At 47.1% G+C, this 27,601-nt stretch overlaps 1 protein-coding gene across 4 annotated transcripts in view; it reads left to right on the top strand.

Annotated features, from left to right (window-relative positions):
* LPGAT1 (lysophosphatidylglycerol acyltransferase 1) overlaps positions 1–13,562 on the top strand; it is a 69,738-nt gene extending 56,176 nt beyond the window's left edge. For all 4 annotated transcript variants that reach the window (XM_053915185.2, XM_053915184.2, XM_053915182.2 and 1 more), the window contains exons 7-8: positions 4,827–4,933; positions 7,380–13,562. In XM_053915185.2, coding sequence (XP_053771160.1) covers positions 4,827–4,933; positions 7,380–7,531 — 259 coding nt within the window. In that variant the 3' untranslated portion in view covers positions 7,532–13,562. The remainder of the gene's footprint in view (positions 1–4,826; positions 4,934–7,379) is intronic.
* Positions 13,563–27,601: the final 14,039 nt, after the last annotated feature.

Raw genomic sequence — 27,601 nt, 5'->3', positions numbered from 1 at the left:
ACACTCTGTGTATAAAGCATTGCACTGCGGAGACAGTGGTGGAGTGCCAAACCGCTATAACAGCTTCTGGTCCAGTCTAGTCACTGCATCTGAGGCTGTGCCCAAGGAACTTGAAAGAACAATAATGCTTATCGTGACCGATCTGGGATTCAACAACCCGCAGCACCACCTCTACTGATGCCAAGGGATGCCACTGCCCTGCGCCGAATACTTTGCACATATAACAGCTTTGTAGCATAAACAATATGGTTAGCCCCATTTTACAGGTGAGGAAACTAAGTCATACAGAGGTAAAACAATTTTCCAAGGTCACACAGCTGGCAAGTGGTACAGCAGAATTCATCCCCAGGCCGCCTATTCCAGAGTCTGCACTCATAAACACTGTGCCACGCTGTCTTCTGGGGTTGTTTTAATTGTGCCTAAAAAGCAGACTCCACGTATAACAGAAAACAAAAACCCCACGATTGTGGAAGAGACCATCAGCCAGGGAGTCCCACTCACTCACTCAGTGAGGCATATGAGAACGTGAGTGTGTGGAGAGGTAAAAAATTTTTAATTTTTTTTAAAGATTTTATTTATTTATTTTTAGACAGAGGGGAAGGGAGGGAGAAAGAGAGGGAGAGAAACATCAATGTGCGGTTGCGCCTTACGCGCTCCCAACGGGGGACCTGGCCCGCAACCCAGGCATGTGCCCTGACTGGGAGAGAGCTAAAATTTTTAGTGTGAAAGAGACCTATCAATTACTTAGGAGAATAGGCATTAAAAGGGCTAAGAAATACTGGCCTGTGGGATAATTTTATGTAGTATAAGAATTTCCAGTATTTTTTCTCTTATTAAAAGGGGTGCCCTGGCTGGTGTGGCTCAGTGGATTGAGTGCCGGGCTATGAACTGAAAGGTCACCGGTTCGATTCCCAGTCAGGGCACATGCCTGGGTTGTAGGCCAGGTCCCCAGCCGGGCACATGCGAGAGGCAACCAATCAATGTATCTCTCCCTTTCTTTCTCCTTCTTCCCTGTCTAAAAATAAATATTTTTTTTTAAAAAAAGTGGTGACATTTCTTTAATTTATCTCTTTGTTTGTTAGCTCTTTCCTAGCAAGGGAAATTTTCATTCTGATAGGGGACTTTATAGTAGCAAGCTGAAACTTGAGGTTTCTGGACTTCAGCATCTCCTTCCCCCCATTAAAATATCTGATAGGCCAAAACACCTATATTCCTGCTTTATGAGAATGTAGTACTATATCTGGGGGGGATGGAAAGGTGACTAAGAATGGGAAAGTTATTTTCTGTGTAAATAAAACTATATTTTGGTTACCTTTCTTTTTTTTTTTTCTAATCAAAATTGTGTGACCGCCCTGATGGGTGTGGCTCAGTTGGTTGGGCATCATCTCACAAAACAAAACGTTGGTGGATCGAATCCTGGTCCGGGCACATGCCTGGGTTGTGGGTTCAGTCCCCGATTGGGGTGCATATGAAAGGCAACCAATCAATGTTTCTGTCACTTTCTTTCTCCCTCCCTTCCCCTGTCTTTAAAAAAAAAGAAAACAACCACCAAAAACCCTGTGATTTTTTTTTTGAAATTGATTTTTAATATATTTTTCATACTGTCTATTGATACTTAAATTTGGTTGTTAAAATACCCCCAATGTGATATTTAAATGTTTAAATAAGAGAAGAGAATCTGATTCATCAATAACTTCCCCTCTGATTTTTTCTGAAATTGTGTACAAATGATCATGTTCCATGAGTAATTGTTTGAAAAGCCTTTGAAGGAGTCAGCGCATGTCACTTTGGTCATTTGGAGCCCCTCGTATTATTTGACTGGTCTGGAACTGTCCTACTGATACACTGTAGAAGTTGTTCGGTGTTTTTATGGTGGCGTGCACTGTCCACCGTTATATTTTTAAACCCTTGCTAAGTAACTTGCACACATTTTGCCTAAGCTCAGAAGAGCAGTATGCACTCCTTTGTAGAATAGCAGGTGGTAGGTACTGACCAAAGGTAGAAAATCATCTTAGACCTTTAAGAAATAACAAGACAGCTTCTCAGAAGAGATGGTGGGTTTAGGTCTACTTTCATTCCCTTCCAAAACCCCAGTAAAAGAACACGAAGGAGGTCTTTAAAGGTGTAGACCGTCAAGGGTGGGGACAACAGTAGCAACAAAACTTGGGCAGTTGGAGACGGAGCCCTCAGCCAGCTGAGGGGAAAGCCAAGAGCCAAACTTATTTATGCCACAGAACCTCCGCAAGGCTGAAAAACTGGCAGCGTCAGTACCTGGGGCCATGAGATTGAAAGGATTGCTAAACTTGGGGAGACTGGTTAAATCTGTTTAGGGAGAGCTCCGATCCTCAGAACCTCTTCCCTGCATCCCACAGGTGGGTGATCACTCTTTGCCTGCCCTGGCCAGTGCTGGAGGTTGACTCTGGAGGGGGAAGTGCGGCTCTCTGGACTCCCACACACGAGGCAGGGGTCCCGTCATGAAAGTAGCATGCTTAAGTGACGGAAGTGTGCCGAGTGCTGAGACTCCTAGCCCTGGTCCCTCCCTCTGCTGCCAGAGAGCTCGCAGTCAGGCCTTCAGTAGCCGATCTTTCTCAGGGGAAATGGTGAGAGCAACTTAACTAGCCCAGCCAGACAACCCTCAGTGAAGTTCACAGTCAACCAACTTCACTGACATGCTGAGAGTATTTGTTCAGCTGGTAAGGCCCACATCTGTAAATGTGAGCGAGCAACAGGGAATTACCAGGTAACCGGTAAGCTGATCAGCCTCTACTGTGAAAGACAGAGACCGCAGCAAACAGGAGACCGTGACTTGGGAGAACAGAGACCGCACAGGTAAAGAACAGCTTCCGAAAGTCCTCATAGTACAAGGGTGTTCATGAACCCTCTTCCCTACTTTTGTGCACGTTTCAAACTTCCCACTGTAATTCTCCTAGAGATGTGATATTGCAACAATAAAACAATAATAGCATACGGTAAAAGATAACAGCGCATAGAAATTAAAAATATGATACAAGATGAAAAAACTCAGTAAGAAGTTTAGAAGTTAAATAATAAATCTCCCAGAAAGAGGACAAAAATACAGAGATGGAAGAAAATTAATTCCAACCCTGAATTCGTTATCTAGTCAAATTGTCAAAGTGATGTGCAGACAGAAAGAAGACATTGGCAGAAATGCAAGGTTTCAGGTACCCTTTGTCAAGAAAGTATTAAAGGATGTGCTACGTGAAAATGTGGAGTACACACAGAGAGAGGAAGGCGTAAGATGTAAGAAACATTAAGTCCACTTTAGGAGGGCAGAGAATCACCAGGACGATAGTGAAGGGCCTTAGCAAGGTGAAAACTACAGGCAGCAAACGCAGAATCTGGGTGGAATCCTTCGGGAAGGTGAGGTTGGAGGAATGTCTGATGTACAGGAATGCCTTGTGGGAAGGTCTAGACCACAGGTCTATCTGGCTCCTACCTGTTTTTTAGATAAAATTTTATTTGAACACAGTTACACATTTATTTACACATTGTAGATGGCTGTTTCCACACTACAAGCAGAGTTGGATTGTTGCAACAAAGATCACGTGGCCTGCAAAGTCTAAATATCATGAATCTGGCCCTTTAAGAAGAAGTTTGCAGACTTGATCTGGAAAATTGATTCTGGACAATTGGCCAAGAGCGTGTGGCTGAGTTAGTTATGTGTACATAGGAAACTATAATTGCTCGATTCAGGGAGAACAAAAATTGGTCAGGAAAGGAAAAGTAGCCATGATTTCCTACATGGCTAGCTTCAAACATATTTACATGATTATAGTGATGGAAATGTCTCATATTGTGCTGATTAAAATTACCACACAGTCGCATGGGAAGCTGGGAAGGTTGTGCCTGTGTGGAGGGAATGGGAGGAAGGAGGAGCTTAGTACTCGCATTCCATAGTGGGAACTCAGCAGATGAGCCCCCAGCTGAAGAAGAAGCATGGTGAAAAATGTCAAGGTCATCAACTAAAAGAAGTAAAATCAGTTCCTCTCAGGAGGGAGAAATGAAGGGCAGGGGACAGGGTCTGCTGTTTTCTTACACAAATAAACCTTTTGTAGACTTTTTAACTCTGTGCCTTTATACCTTTGATAAAGGGAGGAAAAATTAATACCCTCTTCCCCCAAATTTGGAAAACAAACAAGAAAAAGTCTTTCTCAAGGTCAGCAAATACTGACCTGGTAGTATTACTCATGCTGTCCCCTCTGTGCTTACCTCCAGGGGATACTTATCACTAGCCATCCGGTCTACTTCAGAGCTGTGTCCCAGCAGCCACTCCCAATCAGTCTGAGCTGACATCGCTCGTGAAACCGGTATCTCTGATATAGTTGGTGAAAAGGTACAGTTAGGGGGATTCTGTCTAGTTCACGGCCATTCCCAGCAAAGAACCTTGCTAATAAGCTGCACTATTCAGCCTAGTTCTTACTTGACTGTTCCAGTGTCCTAAAGTACTTGCCTTTTAAAATTTCATCTGTTCTGAATACCATCTCTACTTTACCCACAGGCATGGGAAGACAGTTGTTTCTCAATGATTATTTCTAGATGGAGGATAACTAATAATACGTTTTTACCATCTAGTACTAGACCTAACATAATAGGCTTATAAATGTTTGAATGAATGAGTAAGTGAACTCCGTTGTGTAATCAACATTTTTTTTAATCAGAATAACTTGAGAAGCTGAAGAAACCCACCCTTGCAAAAGAGGATTTTATAGCTTCCTTCAGCTTTTCCGTCACCAAAGCTAAACTGTGGCTCTGAATGATTCTGACTTCTGAACTAAAGTAATTCTTGCCCTTATTTTCTTAACTAGGATCTTTCCAATTAAAGATGTACCCCTGGAGACTGATGACCTTTCTGATTGGCTCTATCAACGCTTTATTGAAAAAGAAGACCTCTTATCGAATTTTTATAAAACAGGTACACAGAACCCTATTACATACCTTCCTGAAGTTACCAGTAGTTCCAAAGATGCACTTTGGGGGAGATAACCATTTTTTTGATTCTTCAGACACCCTAAAGGAATCAAAGTATTTTTATATTTAAGGATTCGGCTTAGAATCTTCATAAGACAAATTTATGTTAAATTTATTCTGGCGCTTGCTTCATCAGCCAGTGTGCGAAGATCAGATGATAAGTCAAATGTTGTACAAATGGATCTCACTCGAGAGTGAGTGCAGTCTGCAGAAGACTAGCCATGTGTATACAGTGATACAAGCTGTTTCGTGCAGTAGCAAATGGCATTTGTTTTCTGGCATTGCACTTGATTGTGTAAATGATACCATCATCTAGCAGGCACTTGCGATCGTTCGTAACTGCTTTTTTATATGCTTATTCTTTTTTATAGGGATAAAGTTCAGTTTTCTCCATGGGAGAAGCAAGTCTATTTACCCTAACGTCCCTTTTCTGTACTTTAGTCTCCATGTTCTGTGAAAAGTACAGCACAGTGAAAAAGACTTGGTGGGGAAGGAGGAGAGAGGGAGGAAGAGAGGAAGTGATGAGAGAAGGAAGTCAGCATTGGGAGAGCCCCAGGCACACCACAGTGCTTTCCTGAATACCTACCTGTAGGCCGATTTGCTAGAGGCCTCGGGGGAGGAAAAAAGGTGGAGAGAAAGTTGTCCCAAGTCTGAGGACAGCCGTGGGATTTTTGATGAACAGAAGGCACTGTTTTCTTCCCACTTGGACGTTTTTTGGTACAGAATTAAAGTTCTTGTTCAATCAGACTATCAAAGGCCTGATGTTGAGCTAAGGCCAACACTATTAATTACCTGTAGTGCTTTTGATTTTGTGTGTAGGAGTGTTTCACTCTGCCGTCCTGATCTGAACTTTCTGATTCTGGGGCTGTGGGGCAGTGCGTGTGAACACGACGGGAGCTGGTCCCTATGTATGTCTTTAGAATCCCTAAGAAGACTAGTAAAATGGCCTTCTCCGAGTTTGCCATCCTTGGGCTTACTCTCAGATTTTCCTTAAAGGTGAGACAGGATGGATGTGTAAGAAGGCATGAGGCAATTAAGAGGCCAGCAGGGTCTGTCTCTTTATGATATTTGGCCTAAATTGTAGCAACAGTAATGGAAGCCTCTTTTTTAAAAACCTATTTGCATAACAGAGCTTAAAACTTGAAAGTGTTCTCTGTACATTGCTTGGGAGAAGCAAATCCCCTCATGAATCAGCTTAGGCCGGGGGATTATCAGCAAGGACAAAGACTATTTGAAATGCTGGAGAGTGTTATCAAGATGACCTTAGGTAATATTGCCCTGGAATAGCCCAGCTTTCCTTTGCAGAGACCTGTTTACTGTGTGTTTCTCGTCCTCATTATTAAGATATAGTTCATAAATCATACTGCCTTTTAAAAATATCAGTGATTTACAACCACCTTTTTTTTTATTTTAAAAAGTTGTATTTATTTCTAGAAAGAGAGGAAGAGAGGGAGAAAGAAGGAGAGAAACATCTATGTGCAGGAGAAGCACTGTTCGGTTGCCTCTCCCAGGCACCCCAACTGGGGACCTGGCCCGCAACCCAGGCATGTGCCCTGACTGAGAATCGAACACGACCCTTCAGTTCGCAGGCCAACGCTCAATCCACTGAGCCACACCAGCCAGGACACAACCACTTTTTTTGTGGCAAAGACATTTAACTTGTAAATAGAGGAATCAGTATAAATGAATGCTTATTGGGGAAGTATTCAGTATTGATTTCACACATCTGTGTGCTGGCCCCTGAGGAGCTCTGTGGGGTGCAGCGGGAGACCAGGGAGCTCCCATGCGGTTTCTGTTCCAGCAGCAGGCAGTCTGCAGAGCACAGTGGCAAACCCAAGGCCCGAGGGCCGGATCTGGGCCTCCACCTTGTTTCTACCTGGCGGCAGCACCGAGCTCTCGCTTAACAGTTAAGGAGCAGTTACATTTATACAGTCCTAAAATTACACTCCACCCTTGGAAAGCTGATGTGGCCCCCGGTGAAAATGAGCTTGACACCCCTGCTGTAGAGAAAAGATAGATCGAGATCATCACAGACTGTGGAACGTGCTAAGACGGAAGTAAACATGGAGATGAGAGTGACTGACTGGGGGTTCGGCGGGGGGAACAGGTGGTATTTTCTGATACTGGAAGAATGCAGGTGCCACAGCCATTCACTGGGACGAGGGGGAGTGCTCCAGGCCAAGAGAATGAAGCAAAGGCTCAGAGGCAGGAGAGGGCTCAGCAGGCTGAAAGTTCTATTTCAGAGGAGATCTCTCTCTCTTCAAGAGCCATGGGAAGTCACAGAAGATGCTTTAAAAAACAAAAATTCTAGTGAAACTAATACTCAGCTTTTATTCCAGGAGACCTCCCACTACAGTAAAACGAAGTAACATTTCCATCTTGTTTTTTAGGGGCTTTTCCACCTCCCCAAGGCCACGAGGAAGCTGACTCCAGGGCGATGACCCTCAGCAACATGTGGATCTTTCTCATACAGTCTTTCGCGTTTTTGTCAGGCTACATGTGGTACAGCATCTTTCGGTGTTTGTACCATTGCCTGTTTTAGGACGTGGACTTGTCAGAGTCACCATAGGAATTCAGACTTCCATGAGTGTGTATTATTTGACATGTGCAAATCAGAATATGACACACAAGCAAAGGAAATTCCGTGGATGGACGAATATTTATCCCCTTTGGGATATTTTAAAACTCTGTGAAAAGGAGGATCAGTAATATAAAGACCTGCTAATATGTTGTAAGGACTTTTCATGTTTTAAAAACATACACTCTGCCACACATTTAAGTGAACATCACCTTTGGAGAAGAGGAAATCATAGGATCATCCTAGAAGACTGAGAGAAACTGTTGCCAGCAGATTCTCGATCATCCAGGCCAAGCTCGGAGAGCTGGGTCGTCCTCCTAGCTAGTGCCTCCATTAGGGCGGGCAGTGCTGCGGAGCGGCCTCACTCCCCCGACGTCTGCTGAGTTACTAGTAACCTCGAGGGGCGCTGGCTGGCACCTTCTGAAGAACTGCAGCCCCATCATTTGCCGTGACACTCCAGTCCTCACCAGCTCCGGGAGGTTCAGGGTCAGGCATGCTGCGGGGCGGGGAGCGGTGTCCAGCGGACACATCCCGGTACTGGAATGTGCTCTTTCGAAAGGCTCGCTCAGTCCGTGTTTACATGCGCTAGTGCTTTCCCGTGGGGGGGGGGCGGTGGGCCCTTGGCTTCTCCTTTTGTACAGAAGGTGTATTGTAGATTGACCATCGTTTCCTACAAAATGCACTTTTATCAGATTGCATCTATAGCAAAGGACTGGTGATACAGCCTGAACACAAATGTCAGCGTGATCAGTGAGTGGGGTTCTCGAGAGGCCGTCTCGTCCGCGTGTCTCATCTGTGCGCCCGTGCCTCCCACAGCGGGTGCTGCGCCCAGCTGAGACTTCTGTCTGGCCCAGAGGCTTTGTTTGTTTTATTTTAATTTTGCTATATTAGCACCAACTGCATTGGGGATGGTTGAAACAAATTAACGCAAAATATTTAAATGATCAATATGTGGTGAAATAGGCTAGTTTATGGGAAAAATAAGAGCTACAGCCAGGCTTAAAGTGGTGACAGGCTGTCACGTGGCACCCCCAGAGCCTGCCACATCAAGGAGCTGCCCGTGCCGGGTGGTGCCACCAGGAGGCAGACCAGCGTGCGAGGCTTCGCAGTCTCTTCCAGCCGCTTTTGGAGAAGGTGAAGTCAGGTGTCTGTTTCTAGAAGGCATTTCTTTTCATTTGTCACTATGTTCACACAGTTTACCTCACAGTAGAACCAAACTCTTCTCAAAAGTGCTGGCGCCGCCTGGGCCGTCACCTGCGCACCTGGCGCGGCGGCGGAGCACGTTCTCGGTCTGGGACTGTAAGACTGAGATCCTGGTGAGTCGGCGGTAGTTTCCTGTGACATGAGCAGCATAGGTTCCCCCTTTGTCACTAATCATCCAAATGACAGTTCTGAGAAGGAGGCTGAAAAGTAAAAGTAAAGGCTGATGTCTTTTGTTTTTAAGTAAACCAAAAAAACCCTGGGGGGATAGAAGTTTTTCTCCGTTGTGCGGGAAAGGTAAAGCAACACCAAATACAGGCCCACCACAGCTTCTCCCTGGGTCCACGCACTGCACGCGTGCAGAGGGCGGCGAGTCCGCTGAAATACCTCATTGGCCGCAGGACTGCTGCTCGGGGGCAGGAGCCCGCGCCTGTGTTTGGTTAGGGAGCGGGTGTCGCAGCTGCCACTTCTTTGCGATCTGAGCATTTCATTGTGTGTTTTGCAGTGACGGTGAGCAGGTGAAACCAACCTCAACTTAGAAGTACAGATAATGATAGGAAGCCAAATAAAAGCTTAAAAATGCTTCTGTTTGAGGCCCAGCAAATGCTGCTGGATTCCAGGATGAATTGGAATTGTTCTTTTGAGAAGTTAGTCAGCCATCTGGGGGAGAGTTGCTCCCTGTCGAGCACGGCAGACACAGTCCTAGCTGTCACACCTCCTCCTCCTTGCTAAAGCCAGCCACAGGTAGGGTGGCCAGGCCCCCTATCAGAAGGGACGAGCAATGCACGTGTGCACACAGGCGGTGTAGGGCCACTCGGCCACCACTGCTCCAAAGGAACGCGATGTTTAATACACTGTGCACATTAAACAGACGGTTCGTTAAGACGCTTACTCTTCACGTGCAGTCATTTCAGCAGCCTCTAGAGTGACAAATACCAGTAGATGTGCGAGTCAGTTTTCGAACGTAGATCTGCGAGTTGTAAATAGATGTGTGTGTGATCTGCCCTACCCGCTTTGATTCTTTACTGGCACGTTCCCCCTTCTGCCTGAGAGCATTGCCAGCGCTTTCCTTCCTAGAAACGGGGGTCCTCTGGCTTGCACTGGGGAATGTGAAGAGAGAATCAGTGTTCTTACGTGGCCGTCAGGGAGCAGCAGCAGGATGCCACTGTACGGAGCTGAGCAAAAATTCCTGCCCTGTCCCTCCTTTGCAAAATGAGATGAGAGGAGTCTAGTGAATATCCATTTTGTCAAGTGGAAAGAAAATAACACTGTGCCAGTTTTATACCCGTAGCTTTCAGAACCCCCGCCGTCCTGCCTAGATTCCCACAGCAGACGGGGTTGCACACTCCCTGCTGGCTCCTGGAGTCCCATTGGCGGCACATCTGCCTGGCCTCGGCGGGTGGAGTGACTACAGAAGTGACCGTCCCAAAGTTCACACTTAACTTCAGAAACTCTTACTGGTGTTCAAATACACAATATTGTAGAGCAGCCTGTAGGCCAGTGGAAGGTAAAGAGAAATTACAGAGTGGAAATGATGTCTCGGATAGTCATGCCAACTAGTTGAGAATCTAAAATGTAGAGGTTTTTTTTTTTTAAAGATAACTGTGATTTCAGATCTGTCTTGTTATCTGTCATATTTTAAAATTACAACCGACCCTTAATTTTCTACAGTAAAGGAACTAGAGATTACTGAGTAATTATTCCAGCAATAAGTCATAGGAAGCCAAAATTCTAATTGTGTTTAGGAGTTTGAATATTTATTCTATCACACTTTTTTCCTTCCTGGATGCTTACTAATTTTAAAAAGTGATTTGAGTTGTTTATTAATTTCTTTTGCTTTTTTTTTTTTTTTGACTGTGAATGAATAGTGGAAAGATTTGGAAAGACAGCTTCAGGAAGAAGAAACACAAAAACCTAAATAATGTATAGATTTAAAAAGGTATTCTTAATAATCAAGAGTTTGCAGTATTGCGGCTGTTCTCAAGTGTTTTTATGAAAATGAAACATAAATCACCAAATGTAAACCTCAGAACATCACTAGTGCTCATAATGTGTGGGTCGGTGTTAAGAATGCCTCTTCATTCTTTGCTCACGTTCCTCTCACTTCTAGTGAATTCATCTTAGTGATGTTTTTTGACAATCACTTCCCTAAAGACTCTTCCGAACTAGTGGGACCTGGTTATAATCATAGAACGTAGCCTTTAATCATGGATAGTCTTATTGGATTCTTTTTGTATTTAAGAACATTTTATTGGCACTACTGCATGGGAAGAAGAGTTAGTTCTCTTCTCCATTACACAGGACTCACTTCAGAGTTACCATTATTGGCAAACCAGCACTGGTCCACAAAGGACGGATGAGAAAGGTTAGTCTCCTTCATTGCCATGTAGGGCTGTGAGCCTTGCTTCTGGTAACATGACAAGAAAGGTCAAAAGCAGCACGGGCAGCAGGAATCCTGGTTCACTGTATGAGGGGGAATAAACTAACAGTTTGGGACCAAAACCGCCTAAATCGGACATTTCTGGATCATGCGAGGCCAGGCATCCCCTGGAGCAGTCTCTGGACGGTGCTTTGTTGTACTTACTCATTTTGCATTGATCCCCAGCACGTAGGAACTGGACCCTGGGAGTGAGCTGCGGGTGCGAACTGTTGGGGAAGCGTGGCTGTGGCCAATGGAAGATAAAATGTGTTTTTCTGCAAAATTTCCATTTGAGGATTTTTACATTTAATATTTTTTTAAAACAGTTTAAAGAGCAAAAAAATAAAAATGTAAGTGTATTCTAGTTGCAAAATATGCACACATATTTTGAATGGCTTTATTTTTATTGTGTAAAACTGTCGAACACATGCCTGTGATGCACACATCCTTTACATGGAAGGGGTCTGCGTTTCACAGGGACTTATGTTATGACCGGGTAATGAAACAGTGGTCCATCGGACCGCCATTGTCGTGTTAAGTGCTCTCTTTTTCTTTACAGTTATCACAAAGTTGTATTTATTTTATGCAGATGGATTTCTGTTTTCCTGATGCCATAATGTTTACTTCAGCTCGGTGACCTGTCTCGCTCTGTGTCTCTGCATGTGGTGACGTGTGATGAGAATGAGTGTAAGGGCTGCGGCAACTGTGATTTTTGTAAAGGGCTGGTCACTTGTGGATCTGGTTTGTGAATGCATCGGGGTTATTTTAGTAACCAGATTACCTTTTCAGAAATTGAGATGTGAACACCAAAAGAAGCATTTTCTCAACAAAAAAAATTAATAGCTGGTTCTATTTTTTTTACCCTAGAAAAAATAAAGTTGATTTTTTTCAAGTAAAGTGCTTTTAATTCTTAGTGGGGGTGGGGTGTCTGTGTTTCACTGAGCTGTTTCGGCATGAACACCTGTAGGCGTGCACGTAGAATACGCCGTGGCAGTTGGATGCTGAGGGCAGACTGGAAAACCAAATGAAAATCCTACTTCTTCTTCCTTTGGTTTCAAACTCTTTCCCCCAACTCCTTCCCTGTTCTTCCCATCCAGTGGTACACTGGTAAATGCTTCACAATCTGCTCTCCTGGAAAACAAAAATTTGTATACAAGTGTACATGTCATAAATTTTGATGATAGCGAGGATTTTATAACACAATTAACAGATTATAGTAAAATGTACTTTATTGTAAATTCCATATAGCCAATTGATTCTCCCAGGGTGCTCTAATTGATTTTTGCTGAACTCTTTGGCCAACTTACGAATGTTATCCAACTTGATTTGAAACATGGAATTATATCCTAATCCACTCATTTCTCAAATTTGTCATTCAATCTAATATGTGATCTACTGTTAAGCTATTTCTTAGCCTGTACAAATTATACTCTTTTAAGTGAACCAGTTTTAGCTTCAGCACCAATGGGAAGCGTATATAATTTAATCTTAATAACAGCCGTTTAACAACTACTGGCAAAATTCTAAAAAAACAATTGGCTCTCTTGCTTGAGCTGGTAGGAGATGTCTTCAGCACACCACTGCCCGATTCTGTTTTATTATTTTTGTTTTGTTTTGTTTTTTAAGCTGTTAAGTGTTGAATAAACTTCTCACAGTTACTTTACTCACTGCTCTCGGGAAATTCCTATCTGTGACCTGGCAGGGGCTCTTAAGGGTAGGAAAACATTAACATCAGTTCTGCAGAGTGGGCTTTGGATTTTTGAAGAATGTGACAAAAAGCAACTTTTCCTGAAGCGCATGTAAAGTTTGCATATTTTTAAAGTTGGTTCTGTGCTTTCATTTTTCAAAGTAAACTGTGATACAGACATCTCTTAAGATTTTGTTTGGAGCATTTAAAATGTTTTTTTTGTTTCTATATTTGTAGAATATATTCCATCCCACTGAAAATTTTTAAATGTATTAAAATATCTTACACAATAAGTTCAGTAGTAACAGTTCAGTCTACCTCTTCTCTTTCCTCTCTGGGTTTAGGCCGCTGATCTGGTGAAGCTGTAATTTTTTCCCCTAGAAATGGTTTCTGTGGAAGATGAAGAATGAACAGGGCAGAGGCCTGAAAGCTAGTTTGAATCAGAGATCTATTGCTGACCAGCCGTATTCCTCATGAGTTGAGGGGGAAAAAAGCCATTGTTTTTAATTTTTACTTGATGTGAAAGTGTCTGTTTTAAAAATGTTTCTTCCTGCTGGGAAAAAAAATGTATTTTTAAAAGGGAAAAAATTTCTCTTTTGGCTATAAGAAAAAGTCAGCTGTATGAGCAGGTGTGACCATATCATAACATGCTGATATGATATAAATCAATAAATTTTTACCTCTCAGGATTTGGACAACCTTGTTCTTAACTCTTAGAGGCTTGAGAAACGCAAACAATCTAACTATCAATAATCCGGATAACAAATGGAACCCGGGAGGAGGGTCGGCCAACCACTGGAAACAAGGCAGGCTTTTTTCATAATCTGAAAACACTCTGAATTAGCTATGATTAAACCCATCTTTACAGAGGAAGATGTTGGAATCATGGGTTTGGTTCAGTTTTGTTGCTAGAAAGCATGAGCATCTCGCAGAGCTCATTCCTGAGTTCTTCCCTGGAGGGTTTCCATTGCCTCTTCTTGGAATGCTACCTGCCTTTTAGGTGTGACTCTAGAGGTGGTGGCAGAGTTCTCTTTACTTACCTTAGGCAAGAGAGAACACGGGCCACCCATGTGACCACCGCACCTGTCTCAGTGGTGTCACTGAGAAGTGGCCAGGCTGGGGTATAAACTCTCAAATAGCAATTGCTGCATCTTCATTCCTTGGTTTTATTTTTGATGAAAAAACTGCCTGCAAAGGGGCTTGCCCTGTTTTTCACCAGTTAACTAACACTGATTCAGGATCAGCTGATGGACAGTTGTGGGAAGAGAAAAGAGGTACCTAGAAGTGGAGAAATCAGAGGAGCTTGGGGTCATAGGATGAGGAGCCCAGGAACGTTGGAAGGCAAGGGAACTCCGGAGGCCGCTGTCTACAATCAGGTGGACACATCCTGACACCGGGAGGCCCAGGGAAGTATTCAGAGGCAAAAGTCTCAAGGAAATCACCTTCCCTGGGACTCTGTCCTAAGACTGCCATCCATCCCTGAGGGCTCTCTCGTAGGGGCTTCCACCTGCCGGTTCAAATCCTCTACCCTCTTGGCAAAAGAGCATGCCTCTCAGCCATGGAGCATCTCCAGGATGCCAAACAAAGGGATACTTCAAAGTACTGGTGATGAGTCTCTTAATCAGGGCATCTGGAGCCCACAACAGGGCTTTTTACCTTTCCTGACATGCGCACATTTCAACAAGGGCAAAGAGTGGCGTTGGAAACCAGGCACCTGGGCTGCCTTGGAGACACTGAACTCTGCTGAACCCTGTGTGGGACAGTGGGGGCAATGGCCGCTCAGGGCTCCCGGAAAGCACAGAGGTAGAGGCAACCAAGACTTCTTGGCTTAAACCCAAGCCTGGCACAGTGTCACTGGTTATACTGAGTCTCAGGGACAGTCCAGCCTCAGTATGGGAGGGTCTCTGAAAGGGTGTGAGTACTGGGAGGCAGGGCTCACTGGGAACCATCTGTGAAGACCAGCTATCATGGAAAAAAAAAAATCCCTCAGCTGTTTGAATAATTAAAGAGCACTAGACGGGCCCAGAAGAGTTCTTGCACTTTGACGGGTTTGCCCGAAACTTCAGTAGTTGGAAGTTTGTTTTAAATCTTCACCCAGGGATATGCTCATTGATTTGAGAGAGAGAAGCATTGGTTGTCTCCTGCACGTTCCCCAATTAGGGATCGAACCCTCAACCTTAGGCATGCGCCCTGACTGGGAATCAAACCTGTAACCTTTTTGGTGTACAGGGTGATGCTCCAACCGACTGAGCCACCCGGCCAGGGAAGTAGTTGGACATTTTTTGTTTCTAAATATTTTAAAGAAGATTAGATCTGTTGACCCATCAGTCGTTCATTTAAATCCCCTCAATCAAAGGAACCTATCTGAAAGAATGGGGGTTTTAAACTGCTTTTGGCACTGAATGCATCGGCCCTGAGAATTTCAGAGCCAGTAGGAAGTTTACAGATCACCCTGATTTGAGATGGTGGCTTTCATTCTGGTGTAATTTGGGTCCGTGGCTGGAAGCATGAAATGTCTACTTAGTAGAACTACAAAGACCAGAACCAAGTGTCCTTATTTCCACTCAAATGTTTCCCCCCAAACAGGAGATAGCTTCTGCTTGAGTTTCTGTGTTGAGTAAGTAAGAGTTAAATCCAGAGGATGGAGTACAGTTGTTAAAGGGGTGGTGGATCCAAAAGCTTCTATAGTGTCCACTGATTGTAAAGAAAAACTTAACAGTTCCCAAATGCTATAAGACTGTTGTTATGCATTCCCCTCAGCTTTTGCAGAGATACAATGAGCCACTAAAAGACTCCAAAACGCTTGTTTTTACCTTTTTGGACATGAAAGTGAAACATACTTTGTTTTTATTTTGCCCTAGAGAGAACAGAAAGAGAACGCCTTTGTTTCAGACCAGAAGGGATAGTGATTTCAATCTCCTGTTGGTTGTTTCCATTTCTGAATTCCAGGTGTGAAACTGGCAGCAGGTAATAAGTTCTGGGCCATGTCTGCCTCCAGTGCCCAACGTCCCTCTGTTGTGGTGGCCTCTGGGTTCCAGGGCTCGTCCAAGTGGGAGCCAGCAGAAGGGGAGTGGAACTGAGGACCCAGCCCCGGAGCTCAAATTCTGGCCCTTCTGACAAGTTCTCACCTCTCACCCTCACTCTGACCGTGTGTTAAATGGGACGTTTTCAGGGGTCCTTTCAGTATTAAATGAGATGGTGCATGTGAAGCACTTCATACCGACTGCTCAGTAAGGGGAGCTGTTTTATCCCACCCCAGCTGGGTTTCACAGAACGCAAACTATCCCACACCTAGCTATGCATGAGGTCCAGATGACCTGTTTGGTTCAGTCCATAGTGCCCACCATCCCATTTTCCAGAGCCCTGGGTCCTTTGGGTTTCTAAGGTAAACTGAAATGCAATCAGCATAGCCAAGCTTCTAACCTCACCTCATCAGACTATGTCTAGTTATCTAAGGCTCCAGGCAGCAGCAAGAAAAAGCTTTGAGGTTGCAGAACCACTTAGGAAGGCGAGGAGACGAAGGCATGAGGAGGAAATAGGACATACTAGATGGAAGACATTACATCGTCTCATTAGGGACCTATTTTTGCTTCTGAGACATGATGTCACTTATGGAGAAGACCTTGAAATAATTATCAGAAGGGAGGGAAATATAATTTCTAGTAGTTGGAAGCTATCCACCAGCCCTTAATTCTCTATGTATAATTCATATGATCCTAAATGTAAAAGCCTTGATGTCACTGATGGCATCCTAAAGATTCAGGAAGCAGTGACTTTTAAAACCTTTTCCTTTCTAGTTGCAGAAAACTCTGAAGTTTCTATTATATATTGAGGATTCATATTTCGTCTTTCAGTTGTAACTGCAATGTACTCAATTCTTAGAAATTTAGGTACCAGAAAGAAATGAGCAGGTTAGAATCAGATATTGTGCCCTGGCCCAGTGGCTCAGTTGGTTGGAGCATCATCCTATACACCAAAAGGTTGTAGGTTCGATTCCAGTCAGGACACAGGACTAGGTTGCAGGTTCGATCCCCAGTTGGAGGGCATATGGGAGGCAACCAATCAGTATTCCTCCGATGTTTTTCTGTCTCCCTCCCTCTCTCTCCATTCCTCTCTAAAATCAATAAAAACATATCCTTGGGTGAGGATTAAAAATATATATATTGTTTATGGTTATCGAGGTAGAGTACAGAGGAACTTTAGGTGGAGCTGGGACAGCAGGCATGGATCGGGAGCTCAGCTCTACTGGGGCTGGGAGCAGGGAGGTGATAAGAAGGTGATGCTTCAAAGCCTGATCTGGCCCTAAGAGCCTTGATTCTCCAGCCTGATACCCAACATGCTGTCCAGCCCGCCATTCACAGAACCTGTTTCAAGTACAGACACCAGAAGGTGGAAATCCCAGGAGAGAGGATGAAGGACAAAGGAAGATTATGAACCAGGTCTCTTAGAGGAGATTTGGAAATAGTTAGAAGCCATCGCCTGGTGGGAAGCTTGGCATGAACAACTCATGTGCCAGGCCAGGCATGACCATGTTCAGAGCAGCCCTGCCCTGGCTTACAGTGAAGAGCACCTGGCTTTGTTTTCCTAAAGGATGATTACAGCAGGCAAGGGACGGAATGAATTAATGAATGTGGAATTTATAAAGCAGTTTCATTAACTGCTTTTATGAAGGGGGAGACAGAGAAGTAACATCGTTGACTGCTCACCCTTCAGAATCCACCTCACTGAAGGTAAGGAATAGCAATTGGAATCAACAGGAGGCATGACTGAGTGATGGGAGGCCTGGTGTCCCTCGAGGAGCACTGACTCAGAGTACTTACTGTTTTTTGAAAGAGAAAGGAAAGGACTGACAGGAGGGCCACCGCCCCAGCGCCAGTGGCAACGACCTGTCCAACCACAGGGGTAGATTCTGGCACGAGAGACCAGTCCCAGCGGAGTGCCGCGTGGGTTTCTCATTCGGAAGGTATTTATTGCTGGGGGTGGGGGTAGGGAGGCGTGGTGGTGGTGGGCATAGAATATAAGCACAGAGAATCTGACAGCTGCAGGCAGGAAGGAAGTGAAAGTAAAGGCTGGAGCCACTGAGGGCTTGCCATAAGCTGCGGCAGCGGCAGAGCATTCAGCTTACCAAGCCAGTGGGAAGCAAGGAGCCCCCTCCTGCCACATGCTCAGCCCCAGACATTTTGGTGGTGCAGGTGTGTGCTTACCAGCAAGTCTGCGCAATGAGCACCTGGCCACTCCTGCCGGGGGCTCCAGCTCTCCCCGTCAACCTGCACCCCACCAGCAAGACAGCAGGCCGAGGAAACCCTTCCTGCTGGCTCAGGTCCTAAGTCTCAGGGACCTCCACTCAGTTCCTTGCCCTATGCATTCCCTCAGGCAGCTGCGGTCCAGATTGGAGGGGACTTGTGAAGTGCTCGGAATTTTGTGGATGAGCGTTTTTCCCTAGTCTAAGGTGGGACGAAAACCACATGGTTCCAGGAGCTTCCATTTCTTTCCTTAACTGGCACTTTGACAAGTGGGTGGTTTACCTGCTTTCCTTGTGTGACTGTCTTTCTGGCTGTTTGAGGCTGTTGTGTTTTTGTGGCTTTTACATTTCTGTGTTATTTCTTTGGCCGGTGGGATGGGAAGTTCTGTGATCCTGCTTTATTCCACCATCTTGAACAGAAGTCTAATACATTTAACACAGTCCGTTCGTTAAAGGGTGGCTCAGCTCATGCCATTTTCATGGCTGTTATTGCATCACTACAGCTCAGGGGGGAAAGATTTAGTGTAAATAATTAAGGAGTTATTTTGATAGGCTGAAAGCCTTCCTAGGCGAAGTGAGATTTCAGTTGCTGAAAGGAAAAAGGGGAAAGGCCGAGTGGGGCAGCAAGGATAGCTAATCTGCGATGCCAGTTCCCTCACCTTCTACCCTTTAGACAGTGCCCGCCACACCGGTGGGGAGGGGGTGGGGGGATGCAGTGAGACAGTCCTGGAGTAAGGGTTTGGAGAACCCTACAACACTCGGCAAGAGTGAGGGGCGGTTACATTTAGAATCAACAATGAGACAGATCCTTGTCACTAGAAGAATTGTCAAAGAAGCTGGGCAAGCCTGTGCCAGGGGTACTAAGTAAGTAGGAGAACCCAGCTCTGGGTGGGGCTGGGCCAGCTGACCCCTGAGGCTTGCCCTGCCTTTTGAGCCATTGTCTGTCACTGGGGCTGTGATAAAAGCTCCCACTCTGCCTGCACTTTCTGCAGTTCTCCAAGGGAAGAAACAATGAGCTCAGGGAACAGGGCTCATTTGCTCTCATCCCTTGTAAGAGGCCTCTCCCAGAGCATCAAGCCACCAGGCAGGACTGCAACGTAGGTTGTGGGGCCAAGTGCAAAATGAAAATGGAAAATGCAAAGCTCCTGCCAGGTAAAATAAATAAGTAAGTAAGTAAGTAAGTAAGTAAATATTAATTAACTAAGAACTTCATGATGGTGAGGGCAGAGCATTAAAACAAGTGCAGGTGACATGTTTATGAAGTCAGCCATGACCACCAAGGAGGAAATGAGGATTAGGAAGGACCCTGGGGGTCCCCAGTGTCCCTCCATGCAAGGCGCTGCACAAGGAACTCTTGCGGAGGAGGGGACAGAGGAGCAGACACCAAGCGTGCCCCGTGTGTCCCACGAGGCTCCCAGCCCTTCGCACGTTGGTACTAACGGCGCCGATGAAGGAGGCACTGTTAGTGCCACTATTGTACCCATGTATGAAATGGCACACAGGGTTCGAGTGGCTTGCCCAAGGTCACCCGACTAGTGGTGGCAAAGCCAGGTTCAGATGCAGGCAGTCTGGCCTCAGTCTGGCGTCTTAGCCACCGTGATTTCCTCTTTTCCGGGGGGTTCTGTGCAGTTGCTTAGACAGCGGGCAGTTTGCAGGGGAACTGCTACAGGAATGTAAATGGTTCGCTGGGCCTCGGCCTCTTCTCCTTTATTGCCCTTAGTAAAACCGCACCAAACGCACCTGGGAGGTGGGCAAGGCAGCCAGCAGCCACAGCTGCCCAGACAGGCAGAGATGACCATGTGCTCAACCAGGTGAGGGGTGTCTTTGCTTGGGTTCCCTTAGCGAAGCCTGAGGTAAGGGTATGGGTGCAGCTAGTTTATTTGAGAAGTGATCCCTGGAATGAGTCGAAGAGAAGAGAGAGTGAAAAAGTGAGGTGAGGAAGGAAAGGGAAGGGGAGGGGAGGGAAAGGGAGGGAAGGGGAAGGAAAGAGGGACAGCCAATATTAGGAGGCATTGCTGTGGCCTCCACCATAGGCAGGAGCTCAGCTCTGCAGGCTGTGCACCCCCCACCACCTGCCAGGCCCCCTGGTTAGGGGCTTCCCCTGAGGCCATTAACTTCCCCAAACTGCTGGGCTGCCCCTGCAGTGGTGAGAAAGGCTCCCCTGGCACTAGAGAAGCCCCAGGGTCAAAAGCAGAAAGACTCAGGACGTGTGCTTGAGGTGGGATGTGCCCAAGGTGAGTGTGAGTCCCCAGGAACCTGAGGCGTTCACCACAATGGCAGCTCCAGACCATGGGCCAAGGGCACGTAGTGAAGGACACCGGAGCCACCTATACAGAGGCCACCGGATTTCCCCAGGGACCAGGCTCCCTTGGGAGGGAATATAGGGGTGGCAAGGACATCCGTGGACAAAATGTCATTTGCATTGTTCTCTCGATTTCTTTACTCCACACTGACCGAAGTTGGCCCTTCTTTGAGCGACTCTCGTACCTACCCTCTGCCTGTGGGAGGGACACCAGAGCACAGGAGAGTGGGGCAGAGGCCCAGCGTCCATTCCTCTGTCAGTTGTTGTTTTCTGTGGACTGGAAAGGGGTGATGGAGGGGAGAGGACACAAGCTCTGTCCCCCTTACAGCGGCACATCGACACCCCCCCCCATGGCATCACAGAGATTAGCTGGGGCCCGTGCAGAAGAGCTTCAGGTGAGGGGTTAATCCCCAGAGTCTTCCTCGAGATGGAGCCAAGAAGCCCAAGGGAGGCTTCAGAGTGAAGCTTCGCTGCTGGCAGGAGAACATGGAGACCCCGCCACCCTGCTTCTCAGTCCCCTCATCCCGCACGTGGGGCTGCAACTTCCAACTGGCTGCTGGCCTGAGGCTGGCCTGTGCTCAGCCAGGGTTCCTGGCTCAGCGGCCAGCTCAGAGCCTCTTAGCCAAGTCCTCCCCTCCCCCATGCCCTCTTCCCTTGGCCACATTTCCTCAAAACCATTCTCTGGGCCCGAATCAGCTCCCTTGCTCTTCTGAGAAACCGGTTGTCAACTTGACCGGCCCAGAGCCCCTGAACCTGTGGCTCTGTGGCAATAACAGTTTGCCACTGTTATTGAGCTGTGAGAGGCCTGAGAACTAGAAATCTCTGAGTCAGGTCCCAGCTCAGCCTCTTTCTAGCCAGCTAGGTCACACTCCCTCAGTTTCCGCATCTGCAGATGGCAGTCGGCCCGGCCACGTCCAGCTCGCAGCGCTGCTGTGAGCTTGAGTGAGACAACATCTGCAAGCGCAGTTTTCAAGCCGATGGAGCTGTAAGTCAGTAGAACATAACAGCCATTGTCTGCTGCCCTTGTGCCTGGCATCGCATTGGTTCCTCCACTCCCTTCCTGGCACACACAGTGGACTTTGTTGTTCGGAGCCTGTTAGCTTGGCACGCTCCTGCTTGTCTGGAATCTAAACTGGATGCTCAGACAGGCCACTGGTGGGTTGTCTTGGGTTGTGGCTCAATGGAAGGGGCACTCCTAGGGTCGGTGCCAAGAGTCCCCCCTCCAGACCCAACAGCTAGGGGCTCCATGGCCTTTGGCAAACCCCTTGATTTCCTAGAGCCCTGCATGATTCGTCTGACAAAAGGGGCTATTATGCCCGCCTGTCAGCCTCCTGGGCTCTCCAGAGGGTCAAGCTGGACTGCGTGGGTGTAGGCAGTGTGCGCTAGGTACTCAGTAGCGAGTAAGCACAGGGATTATATCGGATGTGACTCCACAGCATGAATGCTCCCTTCAGGCCTGGTGTGCATTTGGAGGCGCAGTTTTCTGGATCTTCCGAGAAAGGCAGTGAATGAAGAGAAAGGCTCATTCCCTTCGGAGCCAGGGGTACAGGTAAGTCATCGTCATTGGGATGGTGATGGTTGTACGAGATATGTGTCAGAAAAAAGAAATGAGAGTAAGAGTGGAATTTGAGTCCCAGAAAAGGAAGAAGAAAATGGCACGATGTCTTGGGAGCACCGGCAGGGACCAGGAGGACGGAGCAAGGCTGGGCCTGAGGGCAGAGCCTGGAACGAAGCTGTGTCAGGTGATGTTGGCCCCCCCCCCCCCCCCCCCCCCCCGCATGCCCTGCTGGCAGAACCTGGATTTTCTCACGGCCCTCTCCCTGCCCACGAACCGTGGATGAGCCGTGACTGACTTAGCGCCTCCTTCTATGCCGCTGATCAGCTTCTCAGTGTGACCCAGGCCTGGCCAATGGAGAGGTAGTCTACTGGGGGCTTCTGGGAAAGATTTTCCTCCTCCTTGGTGAGAAAATGAGAGGGATAGGGGGCCTCTTCCCTCCTCTGCATCAACGCCCCTCCAGGGCCTGCCCCTCCCACCTGACATCAAGCACCTGAGCTGGATAATTGCTGGTTCTGGTTTCTAATCAGCTCCCTCCCCACTGCCCACACCTTCCTGTTTTGACTGCCTGATATGAGAGGGTGAGGCTTGGAGCCTTCCAGGGAGAAGAAATCCAGGAGTTGTTGTGAGGTTAACCAAGCACCTGGACATTGTTAAGTTGCTGAATAATGGAATCCCCTCCAGGCCTCTTGGTGGGGGCCTGAGAGAAGGAATGCTCTCCTGGTGTAAATCACTGTCACCTAGTGTCCACTGACAAGAGAACCAGGGATAAAATGACACCGGAGTGGGCGTCTTTGAAGGGTTCGCACGGCACTTTTATATATGCTTATTTTATTTATCACAAAAGACGAGAGGATAAGTGACCTTTTTGAAGATTTATTTATTTATTTATTTATTTATTTATTTATTGAGAAGGGAAATGAGGGAGGGAGGGAGACAAACATTGATGTGAGAGAGAAACATCGATCCATTGCCTCTCCTACACATCTCGATCGGGGACTGGACCTGCAACCCAGGCATGTGCCCTGACCAGGAATTGACCCCATGACCTTTGGCTTTGCAGAACCAAGCCCAAGCAACTGAGCCACACCAGTCAGGGCTGATCTTATCTCCTTTCTAAAATAAATGAGGAGCTGAGGCCAGGGAGGGTAACTGACTCCCAAGGTCACGCACTAATTGGTGGTGGGTCTGATGTTCTGAGCCAGGTTTCCTGACTCTCGGCACAGTACACTTCCTACTCCACCTGGGAGCGTAGGAAGAGACCCAGATCCAAGGTGAACAGGAGCTGTGAATGCTCCAGACAGTCACAGTGAAAGGTCGGACAGCTCCCTACTCCCAGCTCCCAGGAAACTCGCAGGGGAAAATGAGAGAGAATCTGATCACCAGCTATTGGTCAGCTATTAGGTGGGGGAACTGGGGACCAGACAGAGAGGGAGTGGGGAGGTGGACAGATGAGAAAGGTGGCATATTCCTCCACCACCACCTGTTGGCCTCATGGGTTCTCCTGAGGGTCAAGCAAATATTGAGCCCTGGGGGAAGCCCAAATATTGAGCCCATCAGGAAGCTCCTAGATGGAGGAGGGAATGATGAGAAAGTATAAAACGAGCACTGCAGTCTTTCCAAGCACGAGGCCAGCTGAATTCCCAAATGGCAAGCACTGTGCATCCAGCAGCAGAGAGACAGGCCGTGTGGATGGATGGGCTAGAGAGATGAGTGTCAGGAGCAGGCTCTGTCTGAGAAGCTTCCAGAAGAGGTGAGGTCTGAGCAAAGGAAGGAACCAAAGAACCTCGGGGAGGACCAGGAAGGGACAAGGAGGGTTGTGGCCCTGTGGTCTCTCTGGAGCCTGAGTTCCCTGCAGTCATGGGGTGGAGAGGGACATGGACTTGATTCTTTTGTCCTCCCTCCCTTCCTTTCTTGCTTCCACTTTTTCTTTCAATCAACAAATTCGTACTAAGAACTTACCATGGGCTAGACACTGGGGATAGAGCAATTAAAGACAAGGTCTCCTGGACCTTGCATTCTAGTCGGGAGAAATGGAAAACAGCTAGGTTAAATACAGCCGACCTCCTTATTCTCAGATGTCAGATTTGCAAACTCACCTACTTGCTAGAACTTTCGGAGTCAAGTGGGGATAGTGCCAAGTTGTGAAAAATGTGAGTCACCTGATATGCGCATTCCCAGATGAGATGGAACCTTCTTGCTCAGCTCTCACACTATAAACAAGCCTCCTTTCTGGGGCCTGTTTGCTGCCACTTTTTACAACTTTTCTGAAGTGCTGTCTGTCCAGTAAACACAGGAAGGCTCTGAAGTGTCTTACAGAGAGGAGACAAGCGTTAGATAAACTCCACTCAGGCATGAGTGCTGTTGGCTGTGGGGTCAAGGTCAATGAATCAACAAAATACATTAAATAAGTTGTCTTTACACGGAAACACACATAAGGCCAGGTTGGGTATTGCTGGGCTGCTGAAATGCTGTGGCCAGGGGCTCATAGGTACCTACACTGGTGTTTTCCCCAGGGCTCCATACTTGCTAATTCAGTGTTTACAGCAACTTTCTAGAACATAACTACCTTAATTAGTGAGATAGGACTATATTTTTATTGATTATAAGAGCTGGACATAGGGGGGGCTCTGTTTTAGTGGCACAGATGGAATAGGCAGGTGGGCTGGGGACAGTGGGTGGTGAGGAAGGGCATAATGCCTCAGTTTCTTCCCAGTGCCTCATTTAAGAGGGAAGGTGAGAAGTAGGGTGGTGACTAGGGACAAAGGTGGGTTTAAGATCCCAAGACCCAAATATGTTTATATGTTGAAGGAATGGGTAAGTGGAGAGAGATGGGTGAGAGTCAGGAGAACTGAGTCATGGGACAAGGGAGGGGGATGAACCTGGAGCACAGGGAAGGTCAAGGAACAAGGACGATCAGCAGGCACTCCAGTTTAGATGACAGAGATGGGGCAGGGAATGGGGCGTCCAAACCAACATTACCTCATTCAGCTGCCCCACAGGCCAGTGAGGTCACACACACACACACAAACCCAAAAACAACACCCCCGCACACACACACACACACACACACACACACACACACACACACACAAAACCTCCATCTTTGTCATAAGTTAGTTCCCAGAGCATTCCCTTTTCTCAATTACCCTTTCACCTCCCAGCAAGTGGAAGGCCATTGCTGAACTTCACCGGCACCCTATCAGGTCACAGGCCACCAGCTGGGTCTAGATCTCCAGGTAACACTGGCCAGAGCTCAGGTTAGTCCCGCATTGTTCCCCTTGTGGTTGTTACCTGACCTAGGAGATCCGGTTACCCCAGGATAGTGTTTACCACTTTGTCCTGGGCCATGTGATGCTGTCGAGGGAGGAGCCTGGATGTAAATTATTAAGGAAACCTCAGGTTCTCAACAACTCCCTGGTGATTAAGAGATGCCAAGAAACCTGAGAGGGGCCCCGCCCTTAGGCTGCACCGGCTGGGATTGAGCCTGCCAGTGATTGAAACCTGAAGTCTGGGGGCTCACCAGTCTAGGGGAGAGAAGAGTAGCCCACTAACAGAAACCCAACTTAGAAACTCCTTCTTCAAGGGCCCCTGGCATGGGTGAAGAGGCTGAGGCAAAATCAATGCCTCTTCCTCTGGAGCAGTTCCTGTGAGGCATGGCCTCCCCTAAAGAGAGGCCCAACCTCCTTCTGGAAGGCAAGATCCCTGTCCTTGGGGGAGGTCCTGGCCAGACAGAGGACACACACATACACTGGGACTGTAACTGATGCAACTAGAACCAGGCACAGGCAAGGGATAAGCTCTACGTAGAGGCCAGAACTAGCCAGACCACTGTAGAGGAGAGGCCCAGAGCAGAGGACTAGGAGGAAGTCGTCCCCTTCCCGGATGCCTCCCCCCATCCAGTGCAGAGCTGTGAGTAGAAGGGTCCCAGCTCGTTAAATGCTTGCGGGTTCCGCTGCAGAGCATCCGGATGCTGCAGTTCCTTACAGGCACAAAGCCGCAAGGATCTTACTTGCCTATTGCATGAAGTCGCAGACTACTTTCTGGAAAACAGGAAGGGGAGGCAGGGAGGAGTTCAGTGTTCATCCTCTTCTAGCTTCCTTTGGCTTTTATTATCAAGAGTGATAGCCCCTGGGTTTGCTTAGGGCTCTAACTTCCCTGCTCTTGAACTTTATCACATTCACTGTGTGTGTCTTGGGCTCTCCAAGATTGCTGAGCCTGTGTGCGTGTGCATACCCTGCCATCCAAGGGCACAAGTGCATATCTACATCTGTTGTGATCTCTGCGTGATAATTCCCGTGTTTGCCTAAGTTGTCCCTGTGCACACGAGTGCATGCGGGTGTGTGCGCTGGGGGTCCTCTTCTGCAAACACACAGTGTTCCTCTGCCAGGTTTTAATGTTCTCCAACATAATGATATCAGCACAGTGACATCAGCACAGGAGGCTGAACGTCGAACTGGGTCTCACCACTCCCCTGGCTTTGTCCAGAGCTGATGCAGGGACCCTAACGTCCCAAATGCTCCTTCTTCCTTCTCAGCCTGCCACGCATCCCTGAAGAACTCTCGTATTCTACACCCAAGACTTTCCAAGAAGGGCTGAGGATGTGTGACCTTTGGAGCTTCTACGAAATCTCAGTTCATTTGTTTACTTACTCCTCAATCACTGAGTATCTGCCAGGCCAGCCGCCCTGTGTTAAGAGTCAGGGATGCAGCTGAAATAATCCCTGTCTTCTTGAAATGCACACTGTAGTCAGGGAGAAAGGCCTGGCCAAAACTACTCATGTTCAAAGGCAGCTCTGCTGAGCACATGGGAGTACAGAGAAAGGAGACACGAATGCCCCTGAGGGACCCCGGGTGGTTTCACTGAGGTCAGGTTTGGCTAGTACTTGAGTCGAGTTTTGATGGCAGAATGTGCAGAACAGCATTCTAGACACCAGTGCAGGTGGGGATCTAGGAGCGAGAAAGCCCATGGAGGGTCTACTTTCAAACCCTTCGCTGGGGCTGGATGTTGCTTGACTCCAGGGCAGTGTCTGTCACATAGAACGCAACGTGCCCCCGAAAGTCGTGTGATGCTGTGGTCCTGCCTTTCTTTGTCTGTATTCTTATCGGTCTGTGCCCCAGGCTTTCTTACGTTACATTAGACCCATTGCAAGTGGGACCAAATGAGCTAAAGCGGGGGCCAGAGAGCATGGGGCAGGAGGAGGCAACTGTGCTGTGCGTGCTGTGGTTTCAGACTTCTGCCTCCTGAGCTGTGAGGGAATACATTTCTCTTGTTTGAAGCCACCGAGTTTGTGGTGCTTGTTAGCCAGTTCTGGGAAACAAATCCCATGCAAACTGATTTTCTACAAAGGAGTAAAGGCAACTCAGTGGAGCAAAAATAGTCTTTTCCACAGACGGTGCTGGAACAACTGGGTATACATACGGAAATAAACTTGCATTCCTCCCTTTTAGCATAAATAAAAATGAACTCAAAATGGATCATAAACCTAAATGTAAAACCAAATCTATAAAGTGTCTGGAAGAACTCAGAAAACTTTTGTGACTACCTGTTAAAGATTTCCTAGGATACCAAAACATGCTTCATAAAAAAAAAAAAAAAAACCAAGACTTTTAAAAAATCAAAATCTTGT

This window comes from Desmodus rotundus, chromosome 12 (assembly GCF_022682495.2).
Source record: "Desmodus rotundus isolate HL8 chromosome 12, HLdesRot8A.1, whole genome shotgun sequence".
Lineage (NCBI taxonomy): Eukaryota > Metazoa > Chordata > Mammalia > Chiroptera > Phyllostomidae > Desmodus > Desmodus rotundus.
The sequence above is the reverse complement of the archived record's forward strand: the minus strand, read 5'-3'. Positions and strand labels throughout refer to the sequence as shown.